This window comes from Lemur catta, chromosome 4 (assembly GCF_020740605.2).
Source record: "Lemur catta isolate mLemCat1 chromosome 4, mLemCat1.pri, whole genome shotgun sequence".
In the NCBI taxonomy this organism is placed as follows: domain Eukaryota; kingdom Metazoa; phylum Chordata; class Mammalia; order Primates; family Lemuridae; genus Lemur; species Lemur catta.
In genome coordinates this window covers 75,572,020-75,594,431 of record NC_059131.1, presented here as the reverse complement: position 1 = coordinate 75,594,431, position 22,412 = coordinate 75,572,020, and the positions used below count along the sequence as shown (strand labels likewise).

General features: G+C 45.8%; 1 protein-coding gene across 1 annotated transcript in view; it reads right to left on the bottom strand.

The window, feature by feature from the left end:
• Window positions 1-6,195: 6,195 nt before the first annotated feature.
• Window positions 6,196-22,412, bottom strand: part of IL1RL2 (interleukin 1 receptor like 2) — a 45,044-nt gene continuing 28,827 nt past the window's right edge. Inside the window, exons 7-11 of the mRNA XM_045548914.1 lie at window positions 21,360-21,489; window positions 20,440-20,576; window positions 14,371-14,514; window positions 8,190-8,351; window positions 6,196-6,772 (exon numbers count right to left, since the gene is read on the bottom strand). Coding sequence (XP_045404870.1) covers window positions 6,354-6,772; window positions 8,190-8,351; window positions 14,371-14,514; window positions 20,440-20,576; window positions 21,360-21,489 — 992 coding nt within the window. The 3' untranslated portion in view covers window positions 6,196-6,353. The remainder of the gene's footprint in view (window positions 6,773-8,189; window positions 8,352-14,370; window positions 14,515-20,439; window positions 20,577-21,359; window positions 21,490-22,412) is intronic.

Below are 22,412 nucleotides of genomic sequence, written 5' to 3'. Positions count from 1 at the left end.
GTGGGCAAAAGTAAATCCTAATGACAACAACAAGGACAAGGAGAGAAATATGGAAAAGTCAGGGGTCAGAGAGGGTGTTTGTGACCACAAACCCACCAGGACATAAAGCTTTGGTCTCCAGGGTTCTCTAGGCTAAAGAGAAAATACTAGTAAATCCACAAATCCAAGAAAACAGAAGGTGCCAGTGACTCACACTGAGAACACTACATCTACTAAGTGACAAAAAAACACTACTGCACATTATCCTCACATTTTTCTATAACTAGAAACACAATTTGAGTTTTGTCCAATTTTTCAGTTGGCAACACTACACGGGGAGCAGATTCAAGGTGACAAATATTTGAATGTTGACAAACTGATTACTTGGTTGTAGCAGAAAAGGTTTTCATTCTCTAAACTGATAAAAAATGTTTGTGGTTTTCACGGGGTGGTAAGCATATAAAACTGTTTTTTATGTTGCTCCAATGAGAAAAAAATTTATTTCATGAGTTAACTGATATTTCTAACATTCACAGTTTAATTTTTCATTGTGGAAAAATGGGGGAAGGGCATACACCACCCAAGCCCAGGTTTCCACATAGAGCTGAGCCAGCACGACCAGGTGATGGCCCCAGCTCTCACCCCAACTGCCTTTCCTCTAAGTCTGAGCTCAGCTGGGGTCTAGAATCCCAACCCAGTGTCACCCTGCAGCAGGAAATAGATATAGGAAAGAGGAGACGTAGAACAAAGCAAGTCACGCTCCTTCAGTCCAGCCAGTCGTAGCCAGTGATGAAAATACATGTCTTTCTTCTCGAGCCTAGTCAGGACAGATCTGTTCTCTCCCTTTCTGAGGTGGCAGGAGATAGAGGCTGAGCAGGAAACCCACATGGGGACCAGAAAATCTCCACCTTGGAGGTCAGTTCATCAGGTGGGATAGCCCTGTGCCTTCCATTTCCGTTTTCTTATTTTTTCAAGGTGGTTGTGCCAAAGTGTCACAGGTGAGCAGTGGCAACTGCCATCTTTAATGATAGAACCTCAGAGCAAAGGTGACTTTGGCCAACAACAGGCAGGGCTCCAAGGTCCTTGTCAAGTGGAGAGAGCGCCCTCTCCATGCACGGCCTTGGAGACCGGGTTGGACGGCGTCCAGGCGCATGCAGCGCAGCCGGCAGCGCTCTGGGTGGGGGAGGGCAGGGGTTCCTGCCTCCCAGGGACCTCAGAGTAACTGCATTTGAGATGTGTGGCCTCTGGCAGTTCAGACTGGCGTCTGCAGCTCCCAGAGGCCGACCTCAGCAGCTCAAATCCGACTTTGCGGATTTGTCATCTGTGGAATAGCTTCTGATCATAGAAGGAAACCAGGGAGGAATTTTCCACTTTCTTAATTTTCCAGTCACAGCCCTGGATCTATCAACCAGACAGCATGCGTTGGAGGAAAGTTTATAAATATAAAGCAGGACCGAGAGCAGAGGAAAGGTCGGCTGACGGTGACACGGCAGGAAGCGGTCTGAGTCACCACAGGTGCCTGCAGGCGTGGGAGGCCCGGAGGGGCATGGCCCCCACTCCCTCCTCCCCGCCTTGGTAGGACAGCCCCTGCAGGTCTCTGTGGGCGGCCAAGCACTTTCACACGTGCGTCCTCATCTCGGTGGATAGTCTGGGGAAAGATCTTTCCTTCCTGGACCCTTTATTAGATGTGACTCAGTCTCTCCCCAGGCCTTTCTCACGAGCAGACTCACGGTGTTTGAGGGGGAACCAAAGGAAGTGGGTTCTGTGTCTGATTCAGTCGTCAGAGGAAGGTGAACCGAAAGGTAACTGCGAGACTCAGCACCTGTGTTTATGTCACCTTGTCTCTGACCGGTCCCCTCAGCCCTACCTGGGCTCAGCCCCTGCCCCTGGGTCACCCCTGGGGTCCACCTCAAGGACCCCAGCAACCTCATAACTGCACAGGCTCAGCCAGGGGAACAGGAGAGCAGTGAGGGTGGCCTTCAGGGGTCATACAACCGGCCTTTTGGTTATCAGCCATTGAACACCTAAACCTTTCTTAGGTTAATTTGAACTTGAAACCATCCACTGAGCCATTACCTGCCAACCTGCCTACATTTCAGTGGTGAAGCCAGGCTAATTTAATTATTTGTATTTTTGATACACTGTATCCCTATTATTTCATTAAAAATTAGTAGCAATTTTTAAAATCAAAGTGCTGAAGCTTGTGATAATAAAATTGAAAATGGCATGGGAGTTTGAGTATTCTGAATGGCAACTACTTGGTATGAAGTTTACACTTCTTGATCTTTAGCAGCTTGGTCATGTGTTCAGTTGCCCAGGTAAAAGATTGAAGAACAGGTGTGAAACAGTGGACGGGCACGTTTGGAGGACTGCCTGGTGGATAAAATCGAGTGACCTCAGTGGTTAGGTGGGAGGAGTTCCAGCACCCCTTCCCCCAACTCTCCCTTAGGACTCAACCCATTCTGTGATGTGGGTAATTAACAAGGTCTCCATTTTAGGTAAAAGGCTACACCCACATTACTCCAAGCTCTTCTCTGCCACCAACACCCCGACCAAAGAGTGCCTCTGAGCTCCTGCCACAGAGATTCTGGGGGGCTCTGGAGGGAAGCAGAGTCTTCCAGGGAAAATTGGCCGTGCTTCAGGCCAGAGGTGTGTCTCAAATGAATTTGTCCCAGGAATCAGGGAAGATGTGTAATTGAGATATAGCCTTATTCATTGACCTCATTCATCTTAAAGTCACCAGCAGTTAGGAAGCATCCATTCAAGAAATATAAAATTCATGCAAGAAATTCTCAATCTTGAATGCTAAATCCCATATGCACCTAAATGCTACTGATTTGTCCACTTCCAGGCAAAAACAAGACAAGACAAAACAAAAATGTGTAAGCTCTTGCCAAAGCCCTGAGTAAATCACGGGAAATCCCTCAGAAGCCTTAATTGTGTACTTCTAGAAATCAGTTCCTAGATTTTTACGTTACTATCCATTTAGTTCCAGCCATTGGTTGGTGCGACTAAGGGTTGGCACACTTTGCTGTGAGATCAGAGCCACAGCACAGTTACAAGTCCAAGGTATCTTCCTAACTCTGCCACAATTTGCTGAGTGTCTCTAGTTAGCCACTTCACTTTCCTAGGCCTCAGTTTCTCCCGTGGTAAAACAGAATCGACGTTTCCCAATCTTTTTCATGCCATGGCACACAGAGAAACAAATAAAGCCCACTGGGGTGAACAGATAAGGTCCAAGACTCAGGACACACCAAGAAGAACTATCTCAGGAGACGTGTAGCTCATTTGTGACATTCAGCTGGGAAGACTGATTTTTAAAATACCACTAAAATTCTCAGTCTGTGCTACTTCCCAAATCATTTTTAGGAGGACTCCAAATGACTCCGTTATCCAACTTGCTGATCACTAGACTTCTACGCAGAATCCTGTAAAATTCTGAGATCACATCTTATGAATACAGAAAGAAAGACTGCCTAGAGCAGGGCCTATACACCTGCTATAAGGTCCCATTAAATGAGTTTGACTAAGTCTGTCAACCTTCTGAAGTTTGTGGCCAAGACGTTATGTGTGTGCAGGTTGTTCTGGGGAGATACACACGGCTCTCAGCAAATTATCCAAGGGGAGCCACTGTCAGAAAGGGCAGAACTCACTGCTGTCGGAGAAGCCTTACCTGTCCTTTAAAATGTGTGGCTGTGTTTTACAAATCCCAAATCAGAGCAGTGGTCCGACAACAGGAGAGTCTGTTCAAGCCTGAGAACACCAACCCAGAGTTCAAGTATGTGAGACAGCTGTCCCCTTGAGAAAAGGAGCTCTTACATAGGACACAAAATACATTTTAACAAAAATAAAATTTAAATGTGCTCCTATCATTCATTAATATTATTACATTAATAACACATCTTTGATACTTTTCAACAAAAAGAAACTTAAGACACAAATGGGAGAGAGAAAAGCTTTTTGACTTAAAAACAAAATTCCAGCTAAAGAATTCACCAACAGAGCTGGCCTCAGAGGTTTCCAGAAGCAACCTTTTCTTCTGACAGGTTGGCTTCCTTTTTAGCTGACAGCCTCGACTGATGTCCTGTGAATTCGGTCATTCATTTATAAATGGTTGGTCACTGGAGAATCTGTTTTCTAAAATTCACAGGCAGGCCAGGAGCCCCTCGGAGAAGGCACATTCCAGTCTCTGGCCCACTCTCCTGATGCTGTAGCTGCTTCTGCCTCCTTCATCCTTTGGAGGGGAACATCTGGGAGGGAAGGGGAAGGATGCTGGGGACACCCTCAAATCAGAATGGTGGGGGATTCACCAAATCCTCCCCAAACCATAAGCCAGTGACCACTTACCCATTGTGGTCCAGATTCTACTGCCCAGGGGTCAAACGACCAGAGATGGTGGCAACTGTTCTCAGGTGGCCCCCTGGCATGGCCAGGTCTCATGAGCAAGACACAAGCGGACAGTCTGCAGGGACCAACCCAGGGAAGCAAAGACCAGTGGAGAGTGAGGGGGCAGAGTGAGGAACAGAGCAGCGATGATCGTTTTCCTCTTGGGAGCAACAGGAGAAACAGTTTATTTTAATTAAACTAGCAAATCCTCCAAGAGGAATTATGATCCTCGTGTTGGAGAGATAAACTGAGATGCAAAAAAATTACAAACATCTGATTAGAAAGGCCGTTGATGAGCTTATCACTTATGGGGCTGTCTGGAGATCAAGTGTCTGCTATCCTCTCGGTACCCTTCAAGTAGGAAAAAAGAAGGAAGAAAGGAAGAAGGGAGGGATGGACTAGGTAAGAATAATGGAACAAAAAGCAAATATTACGGATGAACACTGAGGACATTATGCTAAGTGCAATAAGCCAGGCACAGAAGGACAAACACTGTATGATTCCACGCAGATGAGGTACCTTGTGCTCAAAGCAGCACAGAGGTCACCAGAGGCTGGGGCCAGGGGCTGGGGAGCTAACGTTGAATGGGGACAGAGCTTCAGTGCAGGAAGACGCGAAAGTGCTGGAGAGGGATGGCGAAGATGGCTGCACAACAGGTGAGCATACTTAATGCCACTGAGCTGTATGCTTGAAAATAGTTAAGATGGCAATTTCATGTTCCTATATTTTACCACAATTAAAAGAGTGGCCCAATGTCAAGTCAGGGTAATAAACAAGTAGGATGACAAACAAATGTGCAATGCTATGTCAGTTCGCAACATAAACTCTTAAAAGAGAGGAGTGGGCTCCTTAGCACCTAAGAGTCCACCGGACACTGGGCACCAACCACCACCTGTGGATGAGGGGCACAGTTTACCCCAACCCGCCCTGCTGCCTGCTCCATCCCGGCCCACAGTCTTCCCAGCTCACCCTCCTGCCCCCACTCCCGCCCCACCAGGCCTGGACTCCATTCCGGCCCCCACTGATCGCTCCTTAATAAAGTCTAAGCCACAGTGTTGCCAACCATAGCTGGCAAGGGTTGGACTTTACCTAATTTCCTCAAGCTAGGATCTTGGAAAGTAGTGATGAAGGTTTACAGCTAATTTTTAGTATTGAAAAACTGTGTCAATTGTTAAATCATACATTGACGAGGGCGCACTGGCTCATTAGAACCTGACATCGCTTTCCTTGGACTAGAATTACATCATCTCTGTGTGCTAACTGCGTCTCTCACATGCTGCTCAGAATTCTGGTTGACATAGGTGTCTGAAAAGAAAAGGAAATGAATTCTTTCTTACTTTGGTTTGACAGAGACAGTCTCTCAAAGCATAGGCCCATGGGGAGGGTGACCAAAGGGCAGTGGTGGCCACACCCCAGGGTGTCCCCACTGGTCTAGGCGACCTCTAAGTCGCTTTCAGTAGCAATGTGCTAAGGCCGTGGTCGCAGCTCTTCTTCGGCGCTGGCAGAGGGAGAGAGACACACACAGCAGACGCTGCCTGAGGACCAGGCCCTCACGCTGGACAGGCGAGGACTAAGTGTGGCCACCCTCGCCAGCCCTCCCCAAGCCCCAGACTGCTCTCCTGCCATCCCCTGACAGCCAAGGCTTCCGTCTCAGGCCCTGTGGGAGCCGTGTCACGGGCAAACTTTCTGATATTGCAACTGCCACCTCCACAACCCCCTGTGACCTGTTCCCGAGGGGCAGAAGTGCTGCGTCTCCCCGGTGCTCAGCCAGGGCCCGGCAGCATCCGTGAGCCACCAGGCGGAGGAGGCCTCCTGGAGAAGCCACGTCTCTCCCTAAGGAAATAGCACTGATCAAAGCAAATGAACAAACAAACAAAGACAAACACAGACCCTCTCACAAGTCCATAACTACAGGCTTCGGGGGTGGACAGCCCCCGTGAAACGCATCCTCCTCCGGTGTGGGCCACCACGGGACGACACACTGTCCATCAGTGGGTGACGAGCCCGGCACTGTCCTCCCCGCCGCCCGCTGTGTGGTCGCAGGGCGTGTGCTGCAGCAGCTGGATGGGAGAACACGGCGGATACCTTCTGGGTGGCATGTGGTACCTCACTTTCTTCCAAAACGTGGACTTTGCACACTGCGACTGCCCTGTGACGTCCCCGCTCCACTGGACGGCCCCGTGCTTCTGCCTGATGTACTGAATGGACTCCGGCAAGGCCGTGTAGTCCTCGATTTTCTCCAGCTCGATCAGAATGACCTTGATCCCGTCCTGGATGAGGGCATTGTAGACGGCGATTTGTTCTTCCGACATGTTCTTTAACAGGCCAAGGCCCAGCGATTCGGGATCCAGGATGACGATCAGCCTCCTGCACAGCCTGCTGTTTACATCGATGACATCGGCCACGGCTGGAAGCAGAGAAAGAAGATTCAGCAGAGCTCACGATTAAAATGGCCCACATCATAGTGCCACTGAGAATACCGCAGACGGGCTCTGAGAACACGGGGTTTGAATGAACGCGGCTTAGTCAGGAATGGAGCAGCAAAGGCTTTTACCCTTTGTTACCTCCACTGTGAAACCTCCCTGGCTTTCCCTGAAGAATTGGTCCTCTGTGGGCATGAATCACGTTTTTGTGTGGTTAGCTGGTATGTCACTTTCCCCGGGCAACAAGTGTCTCATCATGCCTGACTCTATTCCCAGACTAGCCGAAGGTCTGGTGTATATTAGATGATGAACACATTTAAAAAAAAATAGATTTTAAAAAGATAGGAAAAATGTATCAAATATTGTACTGATCTTGTATTTGTGTTTTCCTTTTGTTCGTTATAGCTATTTCAGTGACCAGGATTTATAGAAAGCAAATAGCATGCTCTGATGATTGCTTGGGAAGAGGAGGCAACAGTCTTTAAACACCCAGCTCTGCACATGCTGTCAGGTCTGCAGATGCCTCTTGTAGGATATAAGAATTGCCTGTCACCTCCCCAAGGACAAGTCTTCTGTTTGGCTGATTTTTGTATTTCTAGTGCCTAGAACTGTATCCAGCACATAGAGGTTCTCAATAAACATTTATTGAATAAGTGAGTGTATGACATTTCCTGGTGACTAGGAAAGAAGGTTTATTTCAGATTTCAACCATTTTACTGTATAGACTTCAAGGAAAGAGAAGAAAGGAGACAGGAGAGAACCGGTGTGTGGAGTGTCTAATGCGTGCTAAGCTCCAGACTGGGCCCTTCTCATTTAACTCTCTCAGCTGAGTCAGGGAAGCATGGTTGTCCCCATTTTACAGATGAGGCAACTGAGGTTCAGAGATGTTCATTGAATTCCCCAAAGCCACACTCCTGTAAAATGGGAAAAGCAAATACAAAACTTCCATTTTATTTAGGTAGGGGAAGAGTGAGTGGGGTTGGACTTTATAAAACCAGCTTTAAACATGACCTGATTTATGTATTTAAACACTCAGCAGTTAGTCTCAGTGACATGAGGGCAAATGACCACTTGTCACCTTTCAGCCTTTTGGCCGAGATGACATCCCTGGTCACCTGTTCATGTGAATGGGTTAATCACATCCTTACTCCAAAGTGAGACTCACATGACTGCAACCAGGAATCCCAGGCATTGAGGTGCAGGAATGAGCCCCGTGAGAGCAGAGGGCTTGGGCCTAACCTCGCGGGCCTGGGGGTGGCCAGGCCAGGTGGCTCTGGCCATGGACTTCCTATGGTTCTCTGGGGAAGGTGAGCAGAGTCGCTGCCAGCAGTACAGTGAAGGAAGAGAGAGGGTGCTCTCCTTTTTCGTATTTGTTGTTTTTACACCTCACTTAAAACACACCTTGTCCAGGAAATTCATCCCTGCCAAATATAAATAACTTATATCCGCACTGCCTCTCCAGCACCTCAGGCAGGATCTTCCACACCAGTGTGTCCACAGCGTGGCTCTGGCTTTCTTGGTGAGGCTTGGGGTATAAGACATACGCATCATACAGCTTCCCATCTGCAAAGGAAAGGGGACAAGCTTATGGAATGATTCCTACCACATTCTCTCATGTTAATGAAGTGAAAACCTGAGCTGCTGCCATGACGTCCTTTGGCTTGGGTTCAATGACTTCAGAGTGCTCAGTGGGCTGACTAGGCACTGACGCACTACAGCATCTCATCCCCACAAATTGGCCTGCGGAGGAGGTGGTCTTATCCCCTAGCTGAGACTGGAAAGGTTGCATCATTTCTGCAAATCCTAATTCCTCCCCAAGTCTTTTGATTTTATGTCCGTCACTCCCTGTGACGTGGCTGGAAACAAGAATTAAAAGCAGGAGACTCTACCCACATTACCCTTGGCAGGTCCTGTGCAAAAGAGGACCGTTCTAACTGCACCAGGCAAAATGGGCGAATTCCTCTTCATTTAGATCCATCAGTCAATTCCATCACTGCAATTTTGTGGACTTGTGTTGCGGAGAGAAAGAGCATCCGGGCAGATTGCTGTGCCATGCTGAGAAGCGAAACCCAACAGTACATGTCATCCTTGTCAGAATGAGGAAGCATTTACTGAGCAACCACAAGAACAGTCCCTGTGCTGGCCAGTGCAAAGACAAATGAGATACAAGATCTCACTGAGCAGATCATTCGTATACACAGAAGTAAAACTCAAGGCACCATGAGATGACAATAGCTAATGGAACAGAAGAGACAGCAAGAAGGGAAAATTCCATATAGTCTGAAGTTCTTGGAAAAAATTCACAAAGGACATGGGACAGCTCCTGGATCCTAAACGGTGGGGAGGGTTTAGAAAACAGTCAGGGTCTAGGAGTGGAGGGTAAGTAGGTAGCAGGGGAACAGCTTAAGGAGGGAAAGGAAGGGGAATATTTATGCCCTGCTCGAGGGTCCTATGAATGAATAAGGAATTTCAGCAGGGCTGGAGGGTTTGAGTGGGAGAGGTAACTGTGGTAATCTCATTAGAAAATGTGATTTTGAGCTTTGGGATGCTCGGAAATTCAAAGCCAGCTGAATCAGTCCCTGAGAGAGGAGCTGTTCTCTATTCCCTCTTCATGGCAGTTCATTTGATGAATAGACTTGGAGAAAAGGGCGTTTCTAATATTAACAAAAGAAAGCAAAAATCTTGTGTTTTTCTAGTTTTTGTCTAAATAGCAGTAGTTAAAATGTGTACAGAACCTTACAGTTTACATGGGGCCTTTTCTCATTCCATCAATTCTCATGCCAATCTCTGCCAACCTTCAGGGCTCTGCTCACCATTCTTGGCCATCCTGCAGAGAATAGTAATATGCACACATGCACACACATGTACATGCATGCAAGTGCACACATGCACACTCGTGCAGCTGCACACCCACATGCACGCACACATATGCAGTCATACACATGCACACACACCCATGTGCATGCACACCAATTCATACATGTGCACACATGTACAGTCATACACATGCACACATGTGCACCCCCCTGTCATGGAAGGAAGCTGTGTGAGAGTGGGGACTTTGGCCTCCTGCTCTACCCTTAGCCCCTGGAGCAGGACCTGGTGAGGAGGAGGTCTCAGTCAGCACTGGCCAAATGTCCGAATGCAGCTTGATTTTACAGAGGCTCAAAGAGGTTCTATCTATGCTGGGTACAAGTCAGATTCAGCTTTTCAATGAAGCGGGGTCATCGGGCAAGTGCAAAGGGTATAATTAATTTGTGCCTGGAGTTGGCAAAAACCCAACCCAGCTAAAAGTCCTGTGGGATCTTAAAGGTCACTAATCTGGGCCACCACTCAAATAAGTTGATATTTTTCTGTAAAAAATGTAATGACACACATTTGATTTTTCAAAGACAGAGAATTTTTTTCTATATATAAAAAGGGAAAAAAAGAAATATTTCATAAAGTTCATAGGTTTCTGAACTTCTGGAGAAGGAATTAAATTTTCCCATTTAAAAATTTGATCATTTTAATCCTTTTGTTCTGATGAAGGGCTGGCCAAGTTAGTGCTCTGTTTACCCAGAGCAGCCTATCCGGTACACACGGCATTTGTGGTCTCCAACCTACAGCCAGCATTCCTGCTTATCACCACCTCGTCCCGGGGCCTGCCCACTAGTATCTCTCTTCTCTCAATCTGTTTCTCTTTTTTTCCCACTGCCTCTGATCATAAAACAAACAAACAAACCACTTTTGCTAAGTGTTCTCTCTTTTGCTAAAGTTCCATGTTCCCCATTTCTAAGCAAAGTGCCTGAGGATACAGGTACTTGCTGCTGCCCAAACTCAGGAACAGAAGAGATCTGCTAGTGAGAAAGTCTAGTGCCTTTTAAAAACTCAAATATAAAAATGCCCCCAATTTTTTAAAATATTTTTTTTCTTTCTTTCTAAGCTTTTGAATAGAAATAGGACTTGCTGACTTGTTCTCACAGTGCAGTGGGTTTCCATCACTTTCAAATGATTAATTCATAATTTACTGACCAATAATGGCCAAAGATCGAGTTGTAGTCATTTTGCCTTTTGCATCAACACTCTGATTTTGAAGGGCCTTGCTGGGCAACAGCACCCCGGCATTTCCTGCCTTTTCCTCTTGCAACCAACTGTGAGGGACACGATTGTACCATCAGATTATGAGTAAGGAAGCTGAGGCCAACACGGCTGCATGATCTCTCCGAAGTCCCCCAGCTGGTAAGTGCATAGCCTGGGTCCGAAGCCAGGTTCACCGCCCCCTCTGCTGTGGCTAAAAGGACAAACGGGAGCAGGAAACTTCACCAAGCTTATCCCAGATTAGTCGTAGGCAACTGCATCAGACTGAATTTTCCAAAAATAGACCCAGCAATATTTCCAGTCCCACATGTGCTTTCAGAACTTTGCCACACCCCTACAAAGGGGCAGAATTTATTTCTATTCCCTTAAAACTGTATGCCCTTATTGGCTGTTGACAAAAAAAAATACAAAAGCTCATTTGTATAAAGATTTATGAAATGTTGCCTAAAGATTACTCAATCCATACTTTCTCTCAATATGATATCACTGAATTTTAGGCCTGATCAAACCAGACCAGTGGAAAATCAGACAGATTCAATCTGGCCTTCACGCAAATGCTTTTACTGAATTGCGTAAGGTTTAGTGGTTTTAGTCCCAACGTGCTTAGAAGACACTAGAAGAAAAGTCACATAAAACATGCTGTTACATTTACTGGGAATGCCATTGCAGACAATTCTTACACCAAATCCTTTTAAAATGAGGACTCCCTACAAAAAAAGAAAATCTCCCTTTGGAAATTAGTACCGGAAAAAGTCATGTTTTTCATGAGCAACTGAAAGGTTTTTGTGAACAGCACACAATAAATCTCGAAGTCACCTTTGCTTTAGCTTTAAAGGCAAATTCACTTTTAAAAACTGTGCAAAACTTGTTAACTCTACCCTGACTTGTCTTCTACCTTTGATTTCCCTTTGTTCCCTGTGCCTGTTTTGTTTTGTTTTGTTTTGTTTTAACCATTCTACCCTACATGTACATTTTTCACAGACCTGTTTGGAATAAGGTGAGGCATATAAAAATCTCTCTTACATATTTGTAAATTGGCCTTTCCATTCTTGTACACGCATGCACACCTGAGAGAATTTAAAAAGTACCTATGACTTGCTAGAGAATATCTAGAACTTGCGACTTCAGCCTTTCAATGGTTCTTACTAAAATGTGAGTCATACACGCCTAACTATTAATTGTGTTATAAAGCTTAACTAGCCTCATTGGGGTGAACAGCTTATGAGAAGGATGTAATTGCTCTCCCTTCCTCATTTGTATTTGTCATCTATTACTTGGATGTGCCCAGATAACCCAGACGACATCCTCAAGGGGAACAAAGCCGTAAATAGGATCTGGGACTAATCTCAGAGTCTCATCACTAGCTCACTGTTACGGCCAACACCCAAGAGATACTACAGCGTAGTTCTCGTAGATGGAGCTGCAGAGAATTTAATCACAAAGTGCACACATACTTTTCTGAATTAAAAAACAACTAATAAGAATCAGGAAAAAGAAGACCACTGGCTGCCTGTCAGCCTCGATCTCCAAATACTCAGCCCAGTGCTGCAGAATTTGGGCCGCAGCCCAGTCCCAGCAGAGGGCGGGGCTCCCCTTCTTCAGTGAGTCACTATTCCTTTTTTCTCTTCTTGCCCAACTCGACCTCACCAGCAGCCTCACCACACACTCTGCACAACCATGATAAGTCACAGCCCTAGTCACACTCCTGGGAGTTGCAGTGACGCAGGGAGAGAGACACACCACGGGGCCAGAGCTTCTGGGAAGACCACGGACAGCGATGCAACCTCTGTTAGTCAAAAACCAGAAACCAGCCGAACTACTCACATCTGTGCCAGAAAAAATAAGTGGTGGTGGACTGAATTGCCTTCTTCTCAAAGATGCAGGCAGGACTACAGTCACAGGTGGGCACACACAGGGCCAGCCTCTTCAGAGACCGCACGCCCCACCAGGCTATGTGCTGCCCTTCGGGTTGTGCTGGACATGCAAGGCCCAAACGAATTTTACCGTTAAAAAGGAGTGCATTGCTTTCCATATTGCTCAAGGGTTGCTAGCTTTGAATTCCGAAATTTAATTTGGAATAAAGTCTATGTTAGGACACCTCTGTTTTATCAAAGATGTGGACAACAATTTGTGCCATTTATGCTAGGTGCAAAGCAGGTGCTTAGTGTCAGTGACCTCTTCCGTGCATTAGAGACTCTTACACCTTGCCTGGACACCTGGTCCCCCACTTTCCCGCTCTTGTCACTGCACGTCTCTGGACTTAAAAGACATAAATGTGTGCATCTCCCTGCATGTCAGCTGCACAGGCTTCTTTAGGCTTTATGTTAATTTTCCCATCTAATTAGGGGACACCAAAGCAGAATTTATTACTTTCTTCAAGGCCATAATAGAACAAATCCATTCTGAAATAAAAAAGAAAGTAGCACAAAAAGTTACAACCACCATGGTGGGAAATGCCTGTACTCAAGAGTTTCAGGCTCACACGGAGGCATTTCTGTGTCAAATAGCACCAGCAGGACATGGGCACCACAGACTAAGACTCCAGAGCACAGCGGTGGGGAGTGGCTTGCTTTGATCTCCAGACAAGCAACGGACACCCCTGTGCCCCAGACCCCTGCTGAATGTGCTCCTGTACTTTAGCTCAGTCACTCCTACGGCAGTCTCAGTGAAGCAGGGTTTGATCATTTCCCTCCCTCCCTTCCTGCCTTCCTTCCTCCCTTCCTTCCTTTCTTCTTTCTTTCCCCTCCTTCCTTCTTCCCTCCATCCCTCTATCCCTCCCTTCCTTCCTTCCATCCTTCCTTCCGTCCTTCCTTCCTTCCTTCCTTCCTTCCTTCCTTCCTTCCTTCCTTCCTTCCTCTATTCCTTTCTAAAGCTGAGAAAGAAAAGAAAATTAAATACTAGGGCTTTCTGGAAAGTATCCAGCCATTGTAAACATAAGAAGAACATATTACCTGGCTGGATACTTTCCGGACAGTCCTCGTACCTATCTAAATTTACACAGGGAGTAAGTGGAAAACTCACATTCAAACCTGAGTCCGTCTCTCTCCAAATCTGAGAGTGAGAGACTTAACTCCCTTCAAGCACCAAGAACAGGGCCTACAAAGAGCCACCACTACAGGCAGCTCATCACCCTCCATGACATACGCTCTAGGCAGGCACCGCTGTGCAGCAGAGACGCCGTGGGCAGGAGCACTCTGCTCCTGGAGAAATTTCCTCCAGTGGATGGAGGATGCATGAGAGAACCTTTGCACCATGGTTGCAGTAGGGCCCAGAAGATGATCTCATTCTGCTGCCGCACAAACATGGACTGGAGCCCTAAGCACCTGCAAGCTTTATTTACCGGGATGATGCTGGTGACCACGGACAAATCCTTTCTCTGAAGCATAGGAAGTTCCAGGGAGATTCCTTCCTCTAAATTTGCCAACAAGTGCATTTAAAATGGTTATATGGATAAGAGGATACCAATTTTGAGGCATTTTTTTCGGTGATTACACACACTTACCTTCCGTGGTCCCAGTAGAAGGGAAGGCACTTCTATACCAAAGTACAACATCAATCTTGAAAATGTTGTAGAGCCACACGACAGACACAGCGACAACAGTCAAGGCGACAAGCCCGCCTATCAGGTAAGCTCGAAAATCGGGAGCTGCCAATGACACATAAAAATAAAACAATAATGATGGTACCAAGAGTCAGTTACTCATACAGATCACATTATACATGACCAAGGCACATGCATTAGATGAGGGCACTGCTGAACTATTTCTTTAAAGTTAAATGGTAAGCATGAGCGTAGGATAATCTGATCTGGACCATAATGTGAGGAAACAAATGGGCTCTGGCAAATCTATGAGAGGAACATTCTGCAGAGCCCCAGTTACCGATGGTAGATGCAGCACGGACCCAACTGCACGAGGACTGCTTTCAAAACACACACGTCCAGGTTCTACTGAGTCAGCACAAGACCGTCCAGAGGCGAAGCCCAACTATGTTTATTTGGATCAGTCCCCAGGTGGTTCTGCTGCACATTCTTGATTACAATACTGCTGTAACCGCTTCCCTGCTTACTGCAAACTGAGCAGGGCTCCTGTCATAAATAAAGAGCCATCATTTGTCTCCCTGGAAGCCACCACTGCCAGCACTGGCCGAGAGACAACCCTCACCCAATCCTCTGTGTGCTGCCAGCTCCCCAGGTGCCTGTCAGAGACACACAGCCTCAGAAAGGGTGTTCACATTCTCCTCTGCCTCGTGAGCGCTGCAGAGCAATGATGAGCACCAGTGGTGGCAGGAGCTGACAAGGAGCAGAACCAGTTCCTCTGGAAACCCAAGTCCCCGAAAACGTGCTCCTTCATGTCCCAGAAGAGGAACAGCACAGCTTGCTGCCTCACCACAGCCCACACCTGCGCTTCCCAAGAAGGAGAGGATTAGAAAAGGGGAAGAAGGAGAGAGGAAGAGAAATCCTCCTCATTCTCAGAACCCACCTCAGCCACCACTTCCTCCATCGTTCCTTCCTGCTGCCCCAGGCCTTGCTAGACGGCGAGTGGACAGAAGGAGAGGAAGAGCAGGTTCTTTTTCCTGAAACCCCAGGAAATTTTTATGGCACATAATAGTTGTACATATCTGTGGGACACGTGATATTTTGATACAAGCATACAATGTGTAGTGATCAAATCAGGGTCATTGGGGTATCCATCACCCCAAGTATTTATCATTTCTTTGTGTTGGGGACATTCCAAATCTACTCCTCTAGTTATTTTGAAATATACAATAAATTATTGTTAACTCTAGTCGTCCTATTGTCCTACTGAACTCTAGATCATATTCCTTCATCTAAGTGTATTTCTGTGCTCATTAATCAACCTCTCTTCATCTCTTCCAACTACCCTTCTGAGCCTCCCGTAACCATCCTTCTACTCTCCACTTCCATGAGATTAACTTTTTTAGCTCTCACGTATGGGTGAGAACATGTCATACTTGTTTTTCTGTGACTGGCTTATTTCACTTGACACAATGTCCACCAGTTCCATCCTTGTTGTTGCAAATGACAGGACTGCATTCTTTTTCATGGCTGAGTAGTATTTCATTGTGTGTACATACTATATTTTCTTTATCTGTCCATCCCTTGATGGACACTTAGGTTGACCGCATATCTTTGCTATTGTGACTAGTGCTGCAATAAACATGGGTGCGCAGATAGCTCTTTGATACACCGATTTCCTTTCTTTGGGATATATACCCAGTAGTGGGATTGCTGGATCATGCAGTAGTTCTATTTGTAGTTATTTGAGGGCCCTCCATACTGTTTTCTATAGTGGCTGTAAAATACTCATTAAAGAGCTTTTCACAACCTGCCCTAGGCCACACCATGTTGTAAACATGTTGAGGCCCCCAATTTCCCATTTACTGTTGCATGTCTTTAAATACATGGCACAATAAAGCACAGTAACTAAATACACATGTGGTGCCAAAAACAAAAAAATAGAAAAACCAATCCACAGACTAAGTCCCAGTGCAGCCAGGATAGAACCACTGTTCTACACAACGGTGCCCAATCCAATCCTGATCGCTTGTGAGAACCTCTAGCTTCTAATTCTAAGACGGAGTCTCCCCTCCTTCCCGTCTTCTGCTCCCCTGTGCCCTTCCTCAGCTCTTGTTATCATTCCTCATGGAGTGACACTGCCACCTCTCCCTTTGGGAAGGTCCGTGCCTGGGAAGCTTTCATGTATAATTCAGAGATCTTGGTATTGTGCACTGTCATGATGGGAAGGCCATGCCCACAGTGTTAACGAGACTCAAAATGCCCCTGGCAAGTAGACGGGAGTGGTCTGAAATCCTTGGGTTCATCAGCATTGCATTCACGAGCTTTAATACCCTCTGCTCTGTAAACGAGCCAAAGGATGATAAAACTGGAAGCAGGACATTAAAAAACAAGTTCAAAGGGAGTAGGGGCTTTGAAATAGAAGTAAATGGAGAACTCACTGTCGATGCACCGGAAGCCCTGTTAAGGGTGGTGTTCACCATTTGAGTCCACCTGGCTACCACTGGCCTTTGACTGAGATGGTAGGTGAGAACAAGGGATGAAACAAAATTCACAGAAAGGCACACCTGACCTAAACAACTTGGTAGTCACCCTTGTTTCCAATCTGTAGTGGTCCTCAACAAGAACAAGGAAGCCAAATGGAGAAGCTGTAAACTTAACTCTGCCCTCAAGTAAACCACAAGAGGCTTGAAGTTAAGACAGTGAAGTTCCTAAGAACTCAGGGCAAACAAAACAAAGCACACATGACCAAAAATATGCTGCACATGAGATGCGAAATGAGTGCTGGCAGGAACAAAGATGAATTTACTAAGTAGGAGCTTCTTAACCAGCCAAAAACAAATCAGATAAAGGACCCCCTGCCTCCTTCCAGAAGACTGACAGGTGTTAACTGGTAGTCATATTAGTTCATCTGTGCCTGGACTTGGCCTCAGAATCCTTCTGAACACAGTGCTTTGAGGTAGTCCTTACCAATTAGTCAGTATTGGCATGGAAATTTATAGTGGCCAGCTTCAGTCTAGGTTACTAAATAAAGAGCTCAAACATCTAGGTTGAGGCAGATTTAAGTTGTAACCACCTCAGGTCTCATGGAATCTCCCGGGATTACTAAAGTTAGCTTCCCCTCTTTTCTCTGGGGAGGACCCCGAGTCCCTCTCCATGACCTAAACCAGGCTGCATTTCCTCTGCACTGGGGAGTGAGAGGGGAGGAGGTGCCAGCAGGTTCTGCCTTTCAGCAGGTGGAAAACAACCCTGTCCCCACTGGCCGCTGCACATTTCTACACCAGCCTCAGAGTCACCCCCTTCATCACAATATGGGGCCCACAGAAGACAACCTTTGCCTCTGATCTGACTCTCTCTTCTGCAGGGCAGCGGAAGGCCATGACTAGGAAACGAGTGGGAACAGGTAGACCAGGGAGGCCTCGAATGCCAAACCAGGAGTTTCAATTTCAACCCAGAGGTAAGGAGGTGGCACTAATTAATGTGCAGGCAGGGGAGTGGCAGAGTCACAGCCATTAGAGAAGTGGAAATGTTCACAGACTCTCATGTGGCAACTCTACTCCTAATGATGTACCATAGAGGAATGCGTCTACATGGGTACCAGGACACACGAACAGAGATTCTCGTAGCAGTGTTATTTGTTAATAGTTCCTAACTGGAAACCATCAAATGACCACATGTTTATGGCAGAATGGATAAATCACGAACTAGTTAGTCAATGGAATAGGATTGAGCAAGGTAAATGAATGAATGACACTACATGCTACACCATTGATGCACCAGTGAGCCCCCTACACCTAGGAAAAGAAAACGTCCTATATAATTCTCTTAATATAAAGCCCAAAGCAGATGAAACTAAACTGTATTTTTGGGGATTTTAACCCAGATAAAAATTCAAAGAAAAGACTTCCCTAAAAGTCGGGGGAGACAGGGGAGAGATGCTTTGATCAGGAAGGACACACAGGAGCTTTTCAAGTCTGGCGAGGTGTTTTTCTTCATCTTAGGAGGTTTCACATGTGTTTGCTATATAATTATTTATGTGATATGTATATTCTGTGTGTTCTTTACTACGTGTATGCTAAATTTCACAATAAAAGTAAAAAGGAAGATCTCAATTGATTCTCACAAGAGCCCTCAAAGGAAGGTCCTATTGCAATCCTTATTTTTCAGGTAAGGAGTTGTGGGCACAGAGAGGTTGAGCAACAGTGCTGAGCTCACACAGCTCATAAATGGACAAGCCAGGATCTGAGCCCAGAAACCTGGCCCTTAAAGTCCTGGGTGGGAGCAACACCCCTCCCCCGCCCCAGTTTGCTGGTGGGAGTAGACAGGAAGGGTCAGACGCAGCAGGACGGCCCCGGAGTGGAGGAGCCCACAGAATTTGGCAACCTGTTGGGTGTTGGCATGAAGGTGAAGACAAGGCATCAAAATGACCCAGATTTTGAGGCTGGAAAACGTGGAGGATATAAGTGTCCCATTAACAAAGGTAAGAAAAACAGAAAGAGCCAGGAGGCTTGACAGCTTAAATCTGCTTTGAGAATTTAGCCCATGTATCTACAGTATACACGTGGATACATTTCTGTGTAATGCCATTCTCTTCTCCAGTGTGACTCACCAATATTTACTGCCAGAAGTATGAGAGGATCAGATGAGATCATTTTTAAAGCACAGTTGGAAATGCAGGGCTGTCATGAGGAAAGAGAGAATGCGGCCGGAGATTTGGAATTTGTTTGCACCTGCTCAGGATGACAGTTGATGCCACAAAGGGAAAGGAGATCATCAGGGACGACGATGCAGAAAGAAAAGCACCACTGATGATGGGACCTCAAGAATCACCCAGAGGTGCCAGAGGGAGAGGTGGGATGCACAGGAGTGACTGGCAGAAAGTGATTACAAGTGACTCTCTGGGACCAGGACAAGCCAGTGAGAAGAGGAAGAATGGGGAGTGGTGGCAGATGGGCCTGGGGGTCCTTCCATGTGATGCAACCCAAGAGGGCTCCCCACGGGCCCAGGCCGAGGAGGGGTGCTGTGCTCACCCACAGTTGGAGCAGCTGGCGCCAGCGTGACCTGGATCTCCAGGGCACAGAAGTGAGGTAGAGCAGGCGCACACCCAGAGCCTCACGCTGCTGTGCACGCACCCATATTCACCACTATTCTAAGGGAGGTGACAGAGCTGACAAAAATCAGGAGCTTGGCAGGGGCACAGGCACATCTGCTAGCTCCATACAGCAACCACGATGTTTTCTGTTAAGTTCTAGAAAAACGTTTCTCGTGGGACTTCACTAGATGCACGCAAACATGGGTTTAACTGATCGTTACAGACAGTAGCAAATTCAAGCGCTCTCTCTTGCATGTGGCTAGCTCCCCCCCAAACACACACAAAATGATGTTAATAGAATGAGGAGGAAAAACAGTCTTGGTAAGCCACCTGCATTTTATAAGCTATTTCATACACTTCTCCTGCTATGTTACGAATTTTAAAGTTGTTCTCAAGATTCTGGCTTCCACTATCTATCTCTGACTTTATTACCTCCAGTGGACAATAGATAACCTTTGTACAGAGCTAGGAGCACAATTTGTACACACAAATTGAGTTGGAAACCCTCTTGCTCAAATATCAGAATTCAGCCGCAGATAATTTTGCAAAATTATAGAGTAAAAATATGCATCATCATTTTATTTGTATATCAAATTATTTATATAAACAATCTAAAAGCTGAAAATCACAAGCAAATGGCTACAAAAGTTGAGCAATCAGGCTTAATCAAGGATAACTTCTGTTTTCTTTCTGTTTTGATGTATAAAATCTCAATATATATTAATATGGCACTCCCAAAATATACTAAAGAAAATCACAGCCTCACTCCGAGAACATTATCAGACATGGTGTGAGCTTTTTCTGAGATTTCATATCTAGTTTCTCCTTTTAATACCACTCTGTCACCTCAACTGAGCATTTAATGTCACTTCTCTATCAGATGCATTTCCTGGCCACCCTTTTGAATACTCTGAACAGCATGTCACCCGCGGGAACATTACCTGGGAGCTGTAACATAATGTATGCTGTGGACACTCCCGCGTGACACATGAAAGGAAGGCCATAATCTTCCATTTTCACTTCTAAGAAGGTTATGTTTACCGTGTACAAGTTATGTCCCTGAAAAGGAACATAGGTTCTATAAAAGAAAAGAGCCAGTCATTAATACCTGAGTCATATTTACCCGACATATTTTGTAATCTTTTTTCTGGAGGTAAATTTTGTCTTGCAGAACACCTCGGGCCATCATTTTACCCTAAGAATACCTCGCTGAGTGCCCCACTGAAGTGTGTCATTTGTATAGTTCCAAATTTGCTTTTTTTTTTCTGGACAGTGACAAGGAAGTATGGTTCTGTTACCTACAGACACCATCCCCAGCCCCAACAGGGCCGTCCCCTGTTCCTCTCCACGCATCCTCACTTAGCCACACTGCAAGCCCAACACAAATTCTCTGCCCTCTGACTACACTAGTCTTATTTACACCACTCAGTATCCACCACCATAAACTGGGTTTATACACTCAATTAGCTAATGATTATGCAGTATTTCCCCCAAGAGTTCCTGTGCTGGCGCTTGTTTTTCTATTTAAGCCTTGGTTCATGGTATCACTGAATGAGGACTGACTTTAAGCAGTGGCTGGGAGAAATGATCTTATTGCTCTGTGCCACACTTCATCATCTGCCACATCTTCCTCACTATGTCGTAGGCAGGACTGAGAACACGAACATCTCACACTTCTCTAAATCAGAGGCTTGCCCACGCACAACGCTGCGAAGATCTTTGAAAGACAAAGCCAAAAGGAGTGACAAGGAGTGATATTTTTAACTCCCATCTAAAAAAAGCAGTAGTTAAACCACCAAATTAATTTAGACAGAGAAATTCTTGCTAGCTGTTGGTGAAGCCAGAAAAGCAAAATGCCTACTCGATTCCTTCTGCGATTCGTTTGGATTCGCTGTAGTAATCATCCACCAAAGTGTTATTGACTCTCCAGCATCGCAGGTTTGTGTTATCCTTGGTGTCAGTTATGTTGCAGTCCACAATAAGCGTGGAGCCTGTGAGAATAAAATTTGTAAATACTCAATGAAAATTCTACAAATTTTCAGATTTGCTAATACCTGGTTGATAAATGCACCTAACTCTTGAGCTTTAATATCTTTTGATTACCAGAAATACTTCCCGCCCACCCCGAGTCAATGTAAATCAACTTCACTCTCTTCCTGGACAGAGGCCATAGGGACAAGTGGCCTTCCAAGACAGCTGTTGTAAAGAGATAGGCATACGCTGCCAAACATCACCAGCTTCTGACCAATGTTTTCCACGATATCAGGTGCACAAACACTACTTCTACTCCTAGTAACACTAGCAAATGACTTCACAGTTGGTGAAGTATTTTATGCACATTTTCTCCTTCAGTCTTTATATCTTCAAAACAATCTCACAAAGCAGAAAAAGGGGAGGTGTTGTTATCCCCATGTCACAGATGAGGAAATTGAAGTTCGGATAGGATAGACTGAGTGACTTGTCTAAGGTCACACATTAATGAGAGGAAGAAATAAGACGTGAATTCAAGATTTCTAACTTTGAATCCAGTGATATTTCTACTCCACCGAATACAACCTGCCACCCTTCCCCCACCTTTCCCTCTTCTTGCTTCCATGCACATTCACAGATTATGTTTCATAAATGTATAGTTTCACTTCATTTTGCCCCATAAGCCTAGTAAATACTAAGTTTCAAGGAGTGTTCTTTCTTCTAGGGGGTGTTTTAAAAAATTTATTGTGAAATATAACACACATAGCAAAAAGTATAGAATACAAATGTAAAGTTAATGAATTATCACAAGGCAAGTATCCACACCACTTTCACCCCATCAGGAAAATAGCATATTGCCAGAACCCCAGAAGCCTCGCACATAATCATATTACAAACTGAACTCCAGCTTCCACTGCTCAACATTGGTGTGTGAGACTCATCC